General features: G+C 42.9%; 1 protein-coding gene across 17 annotated transcripts in view; it reads right to left on the bottom strand.

The window, feature by feature from the left end:
• Positions 1-13324, bottom strand: part of PTPN13 (protein tyrosine phosphatase non-receptor type 13) — a 170088-nt gene that overhangs the window by 70333 nt on the left and 86431 nt on the right. For all 17 annotated transcript variants that reach the window (XM_083398108.1, XM_083398120.1, XM_083398124.1 and 14 more), the window contains 3 exons: positions 8001-8096; positions 6675-6771; positions 905-1124 (listed from right to left, as the gene is read on the bottom strand). In XM_083398108.1, the coding sequence (XP_083254234.1) occupies positions 905-1124; positions 6675-6771; positions 8001-8096 (413 nt within the window). The remainder of the gene's footprint in view (positions 1-904; positions 1125-6674; positions 6772-8000; positions 8097-13324) is intronic.

The raw sequence follows: 13324 nt of genomic DNA, 5'->3' as shown, positions 1-13324 counted from the left end.
CGGTAGTCCCAACCCATTTGCTTAATCACCTCCATTGCTGTTGGGACACGCAGGCCTCCCAGTAAGAATCTAAGGAATGCCTGTATGAATGAGATTTTTTTTACAGACAAACTTTAAGAGAACATAAGGTCACCAAGCACCAACACATTTTTTTAAAGAAGCGTATGTTCTCTTAAATGTGAAGCACTTATACAAACACATTTAATTCAAAGAATGGAGAGAGTATAAACATGAGCATTGGAGGCGTGATTACTGAAAACGGCCATTGAGCTGCTGTCCATGCAAACAAACAATCACTTTGTCGCTCAACCTGAAGTCAAAACAAGTGGTGAAATGGAAGTCTCTGTGGGTGCATTTTTAGTGACTTTGGACAAAGCAGGAGGAGAAATTCTGGTACTCTGTAGCCAGATATTTGCTATTACAGTGGTACCTCGCAAGACGAATGCCTCGCAAGACGAAAAACTCGCAAGACGAAAGAGTTTTTTGTTGTTTGAGTTGCTTCGCAAGACGAATTTCCCTATGGGCTTGCTTCGCAAGACGAAAACGTCTTGCGCCTTTTTCTTAAAACCGTCAATGCATTCCTATGGGAAATCGTCAATGCATTTCCTATGGGAAACCGTGCTTCGCAAGACGAAAAATTCACAAGACGAAAAAAACTCGCAGAACGAATTAATTTCGTCTTGCGAGGCACCACTGTATTATTATTATTAATTATGTTTATATACTGCCCTTTATCATAAGATCTCAGGGGACTGCACAGTATTAAATACAAGACAGAAACAAAATTAAAACAAAAATTAAAATTAATTAAAACAAAATCAAAATTTAAATCTAAATTAGTTAAAACAAAAATTAAAACAAAACAGTGACTTATGCGTCTGATGTTCAGATGCCTAGACATTACCCTTAGTTTCCTTTGGGTCATGGCTGTTTCCAACGCAATTTCTCTCAGGGGGTCCCTTGTCATGTCAAGCACCGGCGACCTCACCACTTCTCCAGGGTAGAGACTTAGTCGAGACTGACGGAGGGCCATTTTTGCCTGCAGCTGCATCATCTCCTCCTCTTGGCGCTTTAGCATTACTTCTTGGCTCACCAGGTTGCCTTCAAGTGGCGCTTCGTACTGTCTATTGATGAGGAAGAAGAAGTGGGGGAGGAACGTTGACTGGCCACGAAGAAACACACTCATCAGGCATGCTAGGAACATAAGACCAGCTTGATCAGGCCAAAGGCTCATTTGGCCCAGCATCCTGCTCTCCCAGTGGCCAACCAGAAGCCCATGGGAAGCCTGTACGTAGGACCTGAACGCAACACAGCACTCTCCCTACTTGTGATTCCTAACAACAGGCATTCAGAGGCATATCGGCTCCATTACTGGAGGCAGGACACAGCCATGAGGGCTGGTAGCCACTGATAAGTTTTATCCTCCATGAATTTGTCTAATGCTCTTTGAAAGCCATCCAAGTTGGTGGCCACCATGACTTTTTGCAGGAGCAAATCCCATAGTTTAATGATGCGCTGTTTGAAGAAATGCTTTACTTTGTTTGCCCTGAATCTTCTAAAATTCAGCACCAAAGATGCGTTTTTAAAAATGCACATTTTAGGATAAAATGTTTTGAAATGTGTACGTTTTTAAACACAGGGATAAAATGAATACAGTGGTAATAATAATAATAGTAATAATAGTAATAATAATAATAATAATAATAATAATAATAATAATAATTTATATCCCGCCCTCCCCAGCCGAAGCCGGGCTCAGGGCGGCTAACAACAATAAAACAGTACAAAAGTACAGCATAAACAACACTCTAAAATCATTCATTATAAAATTAATTAATTCAAGCCACTGGCAACCATTGGGCCAGAGCTCCACGAAGATTGCCGAGGGAGGGAGTCAGGCTGTGCCCTGGCCAAAGGCCTGGTGGAACAGCTCTGTCTTGCAGGCCCTGCGGAAAGATGTCAAGTCCCGCAGGGCCCTAGTCTCTTGTGACAGAGTGTTCCACCAGATCGGTACCTCTGGTTACGTACTTAATTTGTTCCGGAGGTCCGTTCTTGACCTGAAACTGTTCTTAACCTGAAGCACCACTTTAGCTAATGGGGCCTCCCGCTGCTGCTGTGCCGCCGCCACACGATTTCTGTTCTCATCCTGAAGCAAAGTTCTTAACCTGAAGCACTATTTCTGGGTTAGCGGAGTGTGTAACCTTAAGCGTATGTAACCCGAGGTACCACTGTACTTAATTGTGAATCCACAATAGGTATTTATCTTATGTACATATTTATCATAAATACATAGATAAGTACATATTTAAATATGAACTTTCGTATAGGTTTTCATACAGGAAAACACACACATGCATGCACAAACACAGAGAGATGAACTTGTAAAGAGGCGCATGCAAAATTCAAATGGACTAGAAACGGACTGATCCGTCCACCCTTAGTAACTGCGACACATGCGGCCAACTGTGGCTCCTGACACATTTGTCAATAACTTGTTTGTTTGCTCCAAGGTGGTGTACATAGTTCTTTTCCTCCCCATTTTATCCTCACAACAACCCTGTGAGGTAGGCTAGTCTGAGAGATGGTGGCTGGACCAAGGTCATCCATTGAGTTTCACGGCTGAGCAGGGATTAGAAACTTGGTCTCTCATAGGTCCTTGCCCAACATGCCAACCACTATGTCAGTGCATAAAATCATCACAGATGACTACACCCAGACGGCATATAAATTATTACACCAAGATACCTTCTGTGCAGGGATCTCATAACACATGAAGCAGTCTCTCAGCACAAAGAACAAAACACCCACTGCAAAGAAACCCCCACTTTCAACTTTCTTCCGTAACAATACCATCTATGGCCTCAAGGTCAGACCTAAATTTATAATGCTACCTCTGAACTTTTTGGCTTAGCTTCCGAAGTCAGACCATAGGAATTACTTATTAACTTAGCGCTGGCAGGATTACCAGTCAACTGGAAAATGGGATTGTGGTGAAGGTAAAAGCGGCAGCAACGCCTCGCCTGCTGAACTTGCAGAGGCACTGCTGCGCATTAGGATGAAGGGAGGGAAGCCAGGGTCAAGGAAGGAGTAAAGCAGAACATTCAACCTATGGTAATAAAACTGAAGTGACCATATCCCGCAAGGGGGCTGAGGAAGAATGCTTCTGCCCCTTTAGGAGCACTGAAGAAGACAGAAGTTTCACAGGTCCAGCCTCTCCCACCACAGCACTGTTATCATAGGGAACCACCAGAGCTGAAAACCGCCCTGCTGCTTGTGGAACAGGCATATTCTGAGCAGAAGCTCTTAAACCACACAGAGTTACTGTGTGCTGAATCCGTTATTTCTTTCCCTCACTGGTTGGCCCCATAACAGACCGACGCTAAGAAGAGAGACACAACCCAAAACATTTTTTTAGACTGACAGCAGTAAAAACACTGGCTTAAGTATCAAATGTTTCTGTTCATTTTCTCTGCCTTATAACTAGACTTCTTCCAGTTCGGAGAACTCCTTCAAAAATATACTAAGGTAAGGGGGTGCAGCTAATCCAGGCATAGTGATAATATCTTCAAAGGGTTGTAACTGGAAGGGGGGATCATTTCAGATGCTCAACGGCATTCAAAAAAGGCAGAACTGGCCATTGGTTGTAGTCATCCTGAACTTGAACGGCAAAGAAATGATTAAGAACTGGAGGAAAGGTTGCAGTCAATAGGACTTTTTCCTGTGGGTGGATAAAGAAGGGTGGGGCAGTTTTACAACAAAATAGGGTGCAGCAGTTTGGTTTAAAAAGAAAAAGTATTACAACTTCACTTAAAAGCTGTTTTTGTTGGTACTGAAATTTCAACAGGTAGATTAGTATAAATATGTTGGCAGGGGGTTGGACTCGATGGCCACTGTGGTCTCTTCCAACTCTATGATTCTATGATTCTATGTCAAAATGGTTTCTCCTCTGAAAAGTGATCACAATGCTGGAGGAATCAGAAAACATGTTTTGACAGACTCTCTATCATCCTTAAGGGAATGCCCATGTCAGTGCCCGCTGCACTGAAATTGACAACAATGCGGTCCTCCTTGCCCCCAACAATCATTTATGTCCCAGCTGCAATTCTTATAGTTTCACATAGCTTCATCAGCCACCACCTGCCTCTGTACCTCCTCCCAAATCAATTTATTGGAGGGACAGTAAACCACTGCACTCTTCAAAAGGATTCAATGCTGTGGTTCTTCTTGAGTACAGGCACTCAGCAGGGACAGAACAGAAGCTCACCTGTTGAATCCCAAGGAAACATGTTCCTTGGCATATTGGCCCAAGACAGTGCAAGGCGTGATGCTCAAAGCAAGCAACTCTTAAATGAGCACATTAATAAATTGAGCTCCAATAAGAGCTGCATGGATTGAACCAGCTATTTGTGAAATGTTCAGATTCGTAAAAAATTATACACACACACAAACACGAATCTGAACATTTCACAAATAGCTGGTTCAATCCATGCAGCTCTTTCTCTTATTGGAGCTCATATATATATATATATAGAGAGAGAGAGAGAGAGGCATGCACACATGCTAAGATTTTACTGCCACTAGAGTTTGGCTCCCTCCAGTTTCCAATTCAAGACTCAAGTACAAGACTGGTTCCTGACATCTACATGGATTGACATAGATTTCAAGTGAGACCAATTTCACTATGAAGCAGTGGAAAGGATCATTGCATGCAGAAGGCCCCAGCATCTCCAACCTGTCAAAACCCCAGCCTGTATTGCCAACTGAAAGCATTGCTCCTGCCAGTATTTAAAGGGCACCAGGTTGGATATTCCTGCGGTGAACAATACTAAGCTAGGTGGACCAATGGTCAGGCTTGGTATATGGCAGCCTTGTGTATTCAGGTGTTGACCTTCGGTCATTTGCTTTAGTGTCTCCAATCCTCTGACTTTTCTGGCAGGTGACCCAAGGCAACACCTACATGCTCACAAATTTCCAGACACATATTTCTTTCCTGTAAGTTTCTTAACCCCCCTTTTTTTATTTAAACAGTTGCAGAAAAGTTCATGTACGCCCACACGATTCTTGGAGAATTAGTCAGAAATAATTCTACCTCAAAATTTACCTCAAACAGATGAAACCCTGAACTGTTCCAAGTTTGGGCAAAGGTGGGATATCAGACTATAAATCATTGGGCAAAGGAAGAAATTCACTAATCTCAAATTCACAAAGACGAACTGGATGGTGCTCAACTAAATTTTACTCAGAGTAAACACGCCATAATTCATGGACCTAATGTTGCCGTGTTTATTAATTTGAATGGATCTATGCTGAATGAAACTTAGTTGACTGCGACCTATTAGTCCAGATATAATGAGGTCACTCAATAAACCATGGTTTGAGTTTGAAAGGCCGATGAGCTTCTGAACTCTACTCTTCAGCCACCTCCTCCTCACATGGTTGACTTTGGTAGAGACGCCATGATCTCTTAAATCACACTAACCCATGAGAAACGAAATAGAAAAGTGAGGTTCAAGGCCCTGTCATGAAGGATGGAAGAAAATTTAGTTTGGCCTGCACTTTTAAGTGAGCCAACCCTAATCTGCACCTCTTGGATTACTGCTTCGATTCCGCACTTCTCTGAATTTTGCAATAAGAGTTCTCACGTCAAAAAATGTACCGAAATGTATGTTTTAGAAAAACATACAGTGACAAAAAGTACCCCTTTTCATACCATTGTATTTCTATTTTATTTTTTAAATACCCCACGTATTAATGCAGAAATGGGATGGAAAAGACTGAAGCTATGTGAAATTTACCTGAATCGGAAATCTATCCATTCTCCCTACAAAACCAGAATGACAAACCAGGAGACTAAGAAACTAGGAATTTCCCTCTACAACCGGGTGCAAGAGAGGAGGGTGTGGGCAGGAAGGTGACTGCTTACTCATGGCCAAACTATCTGTGCTTACTTCTGAACTAGGCCTGGGGATTCTGTATGGTTTTTGTTGAAACTACGATTCCTCCATTCTTCTCACAGTGAAGTACTTCTTCAGACAACGCATATTTAAACGTTGGCATTCGCTCCCACATGATCCAGTGACATGTGGCTCGGATGGCTTCAAAAGATTAGGAAAATTCATGGAGAATAAGGCTACCGATGGCTACTAACCATGATGGCTATGTTCTACCTACACTAGTGAAGGAAGTAAGGTAAAGGTAAAGAGACCCCTGATCAATCGGTCCAGTTGTGGACAACTCTGGGGTTGCGGCGCTCATCTCGCTCTATAGGCAGACAGCTTCCAGGTCATGTGGCCAGCACGACTAAGCTGCTTCCGGTGAACCAGAGCAGCGAATGGAAACACCGTTTACCTCCCCCCCGGAGTGGTACCTATTTATCTACTTGCACTTTGACGTGCTTTCGAACTGCTAGGTTGGCAGGAGCAGGGACCGAGCAACTGGAGCTCACCCTGTCATGGGGATTCGAACCGCCAACCTTCTGATCGGCAACTGAAGGAAGTATATGCCTCTAAATGCCAGCTACTGAGAGTCAGCAGTAGGGAAGGTGATATTGTGCTTACCTCCTGCTCCTGGACTTACCACAAGCATCTGCTCGGCCACTGTGAAAACAAAATGGCTGACTACATGGGCCATTGCCTGATCCAGCAGACTCTTAAGACTCTCATGCTTTTTTTTACCTCAGCCTTTGTCCATGTATTCGACCTGATGAAGAAAGATCATCTGCTCCTGGGGAAGGGCCACTGGAGTCATCTCTCAATGCTTCAAACCTCCTCACTGGCACATGAAAAAGAAACAAGACCAAAAAAAAAAAAAAAAAGGTCTTACGCTTGTGCAGGAAATCTTACTGCAGCATAAAAAATTTCACTGGATGAAGGTGTCCAATTTTCAGGTACATCCATGTTACATCTACAGAGGCATGGTAACACTGGAAACTGGCATCAGTCGTATTTTTAAGAGATTGTCCATTACTCTGTGGTTACCATGTGGTTACCTTTGGAACTTTTGGGCTTTGGGAACCACAGGACCTTAGCAGGTAGTTCAATGCCATCAAGCTACAATTAACAGAAAAACCTTGACAGCTGAACTGGAATAAAGCCAGTTTGCATTGCAGATTAAAGCACTCTGTTGCAACAAATATCCCTCCATATTTTTTTTAGAAATTAAGAAAGTGATTCACTAAAAAGGGTTGCATGACGATCAACTGATGGGAAGATGTAAAACCTCTGCGCAAAAAAATCAAGAGGAAAGCACATTGCCATTTAACTTCTTCACATCAAATCAGAAATTCTCAACAAAGAGCAAACATTGTGAAACCTCAACTGTAGGCAAGCAAATCAGAACGAATGCTCAATAAGCAAGTTTTCTGAGGGAGGCCCTTCTCTTCTCTCTCTTTTTCTGCTGTTTATTTCCCTGTGCAGCCTACCTAGTACTTTCCATATAAACAATGATGTGGAAGGACCAGAGACAATGGTATTAAATCAATGGTTTGCAATGAGGTGGGAGGAGCTTCAACACTAAATATGATGTTGACACCTTTGGTGATAAAAGCAGTGATGCTTTTGCTCAAGTCACAGCCCATTAGTTGAAGACCTGTGGTGTAGAAAAAACACAACCACACGCCATTTTTTGGCATTCATATAGCTCTTAAGGTAAAGGGACCCCTCACCATAAGGTCCAGTCGTGGCCGACTCTGGGGTTGCGGCGCTCATCTCGCTTTACTGGCCGGGGTACAGCTTCCGGGTCATGTGGCCAGCATGACTAAGTCGCTTCTGGCGAACCAGAGCAGCGCATGGAAACGCCGTTTACCTTCCCGCCGGAGCGGTACCTATTTATCTACTTGCACTTTGATGTGCTTTCGAACTGCTAGATTGGCAGGAGCAGGGACCGAGCAACGGGAGCTCACCCCATTGTGGGTATTCGAACCGCCAACCTTCTGATCAGCAAGCCCTAGGCTCTGTGGTTTAACCCACAGCGCCACCTGCGTCCCTTCATATAGCTCTTACCTTGCCTGAAATCTGCCTCTGAAGAAATGAACGATGGGGTCTCACTTTCCGTGCTGTATATGTCACTGTGGTACGATTTGTATCTCTGCACATGCTCTGAAAGATTTTTTGAAGAAACACAGAAGGGTATGAACACCCATTATACATCATATGACCATTGCACATGCTTTATAAGATGTGGGGGGAAGTGCTGGCCATCGATGTGCTGTTCTGGAACTTGTCACCACAGAAAATTGTCGAGGCACAAATGGTTCTGCAAAACATTATCTTAATTCTGCAGTCCTCTCGGCCAACTTACCAGAACAGAGTAAACAGGATTGATTACTCTGTTCTGATTCTGATAGTCTGTCTCCACCACCACCACCTTCACTTTCTCAAAGGGCTAGTGCAGATCTAACTCAATGAAAAAGAAGAAGTCACTGGATGATGTTCAAATCTTCTGTTTAAATCTCCCCTGTTCAAGATATGGCATTTCTTCTGGCCATGGTTAAGGCTCCCCCAGTTTAAAAACACGGTATGTGTACTAGAATTTGGGAATTCCCTTTAAGGTAGTTAGCATCTGTGCAGACATGATGTAGAATAGGGGGCAGCAAGGTTTACCTCGCCTGGGCTGGTTCACTCCAACGATTTCCAGCATCTGTGCAGACATGATTTCTGGAATCTGAGCAGATGCAATTTTCGGCATCTGAGCATGCGCAGACGTGAATTCCAGCACCGCGGAAGCAGGTCCCTGAGCCGTGCTGCACCAGTTTAGCACAGCATGCAGGGATTCACCAAGCGGGCATCTCGTGGGCCGGTTAAATGGCCCCCATGGGCCGCTTGTGGCCCATGGGCGTTAGGGTGCCTACCCCTGTTGTAGAACCATAATGAAACTTGAGAGGGGTGGAGCCTGAGAAAGATGTTAATCTATTTTTGTATGCCACAACTGCGGCTCGTATTTTGTTAGCTAAAAAGTGGAAAACCCAAGAATTACCAACAGTAGAAGAATGGCAGATGAAGATGATGGATTTTTTGGAGCTAGCCGATCTAACCGGAAGAGTCCGCGACCAGAAGGAGGAGGAGGAACACCATGAAGAATGGAAGAAATTTAATGATTATTTAGCTAAATTTGTTAAGCTAAAATAACTGGAAATAGCCTCCAGATACTTAATGGGCTTAGGATTGTATTTATGTTAACTGATAAAATAATATGTTTAATACAAGAAGGAAAAGATTTAAAGATGTTAATGTTTAATTTAAAAGGGTATCAAAATTGGGATTTGGAAAACCGTTATAAGGATATGCAATGAAATTCAACTAAGGGGGAACGAGGAAGTCATTCTACAAAGTAAATAACTGTTATTTTCAATAAGGTTATGAATTATGTTTGTTATGTTTTGTTTGTCTTATGTTTTTGTTTGTCGTTGGTATTGTAAAAACTAATAAAATTTTTGCAAAAATAAATAAATGAGAGGGGTGGAGCCCGGGAGGGGCGAGGAAGCATGAACTCCTTTAACCTGCTCCCAAATTGCTCTGCTATGGTTAGCATTAGCGCAGGCCCCAAATGTCATCAATTATAATTGATGTATTGACTGAAGAAGATGAGACATGAACTCAGAGAAAACCATTTGCTATATCCATCAAGCAGTCAACGACAATTATTAACACAATACAGATAAGGTGTTGTTTCAGTAAATATTGAAAACTTACTCTCAGTGGCCTTCTGTAAAAAGGTCTAGTAAAACAAATCAAGTTAAGATAGGTCTATTTTTCTAATGGCCTTCTTGTGAGCACCTATCTGGTTGACCATTATAGGAAACAGCATGTGGACCTGATCCAGTGGGATTCTTTTATGATCAAGTAAATCTTGACAATGGCGTATAGGCTTACACTTTTTTTCTGTTGTAGAAATAAGCTTGTAGTATGGCAACAAAGAATGAACAACACCAATCATTATATCGAACACAACAGAGTGTACACTGATATCTTCCTTCTGTTGCTATGTTTATCCTTTATTATTGCATCTAGGGTGCAGCTTAGTAACATGTAGGACATCTCAACCTTTCCTCAGCTGGTATGGATCTACCTTGAATTAGAATTTCTTAGGATCAAGTTAAAACTAGCAAATGCTCACTGAATCTGTGAATTAAACCTACAGAGTGTTGTTAGCCAGCCAGGACTGACATAGACCAAGTAATGCGGCTGGAAAATCAATGTGTGTGCCAATCTATATTGAATTTGCGCTTGCTCTGCCTGGTTGTCATTATCAGGAAAGCACGCGCTCCCAGAAAGTAACAACCTCGGCTCAAAACTAACAGAACACATCACTTATTGAAGGCAATGGATGTAAGCTCCAAAGTCGTAATATGGACAAGAGCTCAGTGCCGCCAAACATCGAGAGCAAAAGGAGAAATAACAAGGCCTCCGTTTAACAAGGTTCAAATGATCAATGCAGAAGTTCTCAAAAACATGATGCAGTACAAATCACCAGCACTGCAAGTGTGTGTGTGTGTAAGGAAAGAAGATAATTAAAACAAGCAATACCAAAGGGGCGGGAGGGAATTGTTCTTTAAAAATGGGAATAACCCAAGCCTGTTAAATAACTAAAGCAGTCTGTGCCTCAGTTCTCTAAAACCTGTTTTTAGTTTTTGAGATGCCACAAGTTCTGCTTTGTTGCATTTATGCTGGTTTCCTCCACCCTCCCCCATGTTTTATGGTTTCGTGCTTTACTTTGGATTTTGTTTGCTTCTTTGCTTCTCTATTTTTAACTGCTAGAATAACTTTATGTTATGGGGTGGAATACAAACACCATAAATACATAAAAAACACAAGGTAAATGTTCTTTTGAAACAGTTGTTCATATCTGTATGTCTATTATTAATAATTTTGTTAATAAATTTTGGAGGTTTCCCACCCCACCCCACCTTTTTAAATAATCTGTGGCAGGCATTTTGGATCTAAATTAAGATTGGGAACAAGTAGATGACCGGGCCTGATGAGAAGTGGAGTCCAACAACATCTGGAGAGAGACATATTGGCTACCCTACTGTTCTAATATTTTTTTTTTTAAATGGAGATGATTAAAAAGATCAGTTACCTTCCCTCCTCACCCCACCCCCCAACTCAATGTTGGTCAAAATATACAATGAAATTAGCTAAAGCTTTTTTTAAGAAACCATAACATTGAAGTTCCTGGCCAGTATCATGTAGAAATCCTAATATTTGGAGCTAGGAGTGGCTTCTCCTGAAAGCCAATCCCCTCATGTTCTATCAAACCCATTCTGTCCCTGAAACAACAGTAGTTTGTGTCCACAACTTCCACAGTCAGCAAAATACGATTAACCCAGTTCAAAAGACCACACTAACCACAAAAAAATATGCTTGGACCACTGCTAGATTTATGACTGTATTTAAAGGACAGGGATTGTGTGTCTCTTAACCAGTAACCGTTGCATGCTGTGCCATACTTGCTCATGCATGAAAAACCCATGTTAAACTCAGGCATTCCACCTTCAAAATGAAACAGAACAGAAATTTATTGGGAGAAATGGTAGTCACTCTATTTTACGCAGGAAATAATACAGCTACAGCTCAAGCAGTAATAGTTGAAACATGTGTCCTGTTCTATAGATACCCTCACTGCAACACCGCAAGCTTAACCACATGTGCAACTTTTACTTGAGGAAAATGCAATTTTGGGTGGTGAGCAAGCATCACAAAGACTGAGAAGAAGAAAATATGTTAGAATGGCATCCGATTTCAAACATGCTATACTGACAAATTCCAGATGTTAAGAATCATTGGTCTACCCCATTCCCCAATTGGTGTTTTCTCGTGGGTGTATTCTGCAATGCGTTCTTGACACAGTAATAGTGCATTAATGGTGGACTTATTCTGATTATTAATTGTTCTGTGATGCTTCCCCAATGCTGGGGCTGTCTGGAAGGGCTATAGAGCATGGGTAGGCAAACTAAGGCCTGGGTGCCGGATCCGGCCCAAACGCCATCTAAATCCAGCCTGCGGATGATTCGGGAATCAGCATGTTTTTACATGAGTAGAATGTGTCCTTTTATTTAAAATGCATCTCTGGGTTATTTGCATGGCTGCCTGGTGTTTTTACATGAGTAGAATGTGTGCTTTTATCTAAAATGCATCTCAGGGTTATTTGTGGGGCATAGGAATTCGTTCATGTTTTTTTCCTTCAAAATATAGTCCAGCCCCCCACAAGGTCTGAGGGACAGTGGACCGGCCCACGGCTGAAAAAGTTTGCTGACCCTTGTAGAGCAACAAAAGTGGAACACACACACACACATATATAGGGCGGGACCATTTTAAAGGTAAAGGTACCCCTGCCTGTACGGGCCAGTCTTGACAGACTCTAGGGCTGTGCGCCCATCTCACTTAAGAGGCAGGGGGCCAGCGCTGTCCACAGACAATTCTGGGTCACGTGGCCAGCGTGACATCGCTGCTCTGGCGAGCCAGAGCCGCACACGGAAATGCCGTTTACCTTCCCGCTAGTAAGCGGCCCCTATTTATCTACTTGCACCTGGGAGTGCTTTCGAACTGCTAGGTTGGCAGGCGCTGGGACCAAACGACGGGAGCGCACCCCGCCGCGGGGATTCGAACCGCCGACCTTTCAATCGGCAAGCCCTAGGCGCTGAGGCTTTTACCCACAGCGCCACCCGCGGGACCATTTTAGGCACGTCCAATTGACGCATTATCACTGACATGCAGGTCCTTTTGGCCCCGGAAGAAGGCAGAACGAGGGAGGAAGGGGTGGGGTGGGGTGAGGTGGAATGGGGCACACACATACCCTCTTCACCCCCAAACAAAATGGCCGCCGCCTCTACACACATCTTAAACACGAGAAGTTATAGAATTTCAGCAGAAAGTTATGGGATATGAACTGATTGAAAATGAAGTAGCGTGACCACCCTAAAACTTTTGCAATGCAAACATGATGAAAGCAGAATCTCATTTGACTGCCCTGATAGCATCATGAGTACAATAAAAAGGACGTCTAGAAGGGCCGTTAGCTTGCCAAGAAGGCATAAACTGCTCTCGTGGCGCAGAGGAAGCAAGTAAGGCCTTCTCTTTTAATATAAAGCTCTTATTGGACAGACTATGGGAGAGAATGACCCTGAACAAGGACAATTGGCGCATGATGCTGAGCAACCATCACCAGGCTTCGAGAGAGTAGCAAAACAAATCTATTTACTTTGCAATAAGGCTGGTGAAATCCAGCCTATGGGGGGTGGGGTTGTTTATACATAACTGACGTTATCTGAATATCATATTGTCAGGCTTAGACAATATATTATAAACAGAAAGTGGCAGTGGTTGGG

This window comes from Podarcis tiliguerta (genome assembly GCF_965153285.1).
Source record: "Podarcis tiliguerta genome assembly, chromosome: 9".
NCBI classification, from domain to species: Eukaryota; Metazoa; Chordata; class Lepidosauria; order Squamata; family Lacertidae; genus Podarcis; species Podarcis tiliguerta.
The sequence above is the reverse complement of the archived record's forward strand: the minus strand, read 5'-3'. Positions and strand labels throughout refer to the sequence as shown.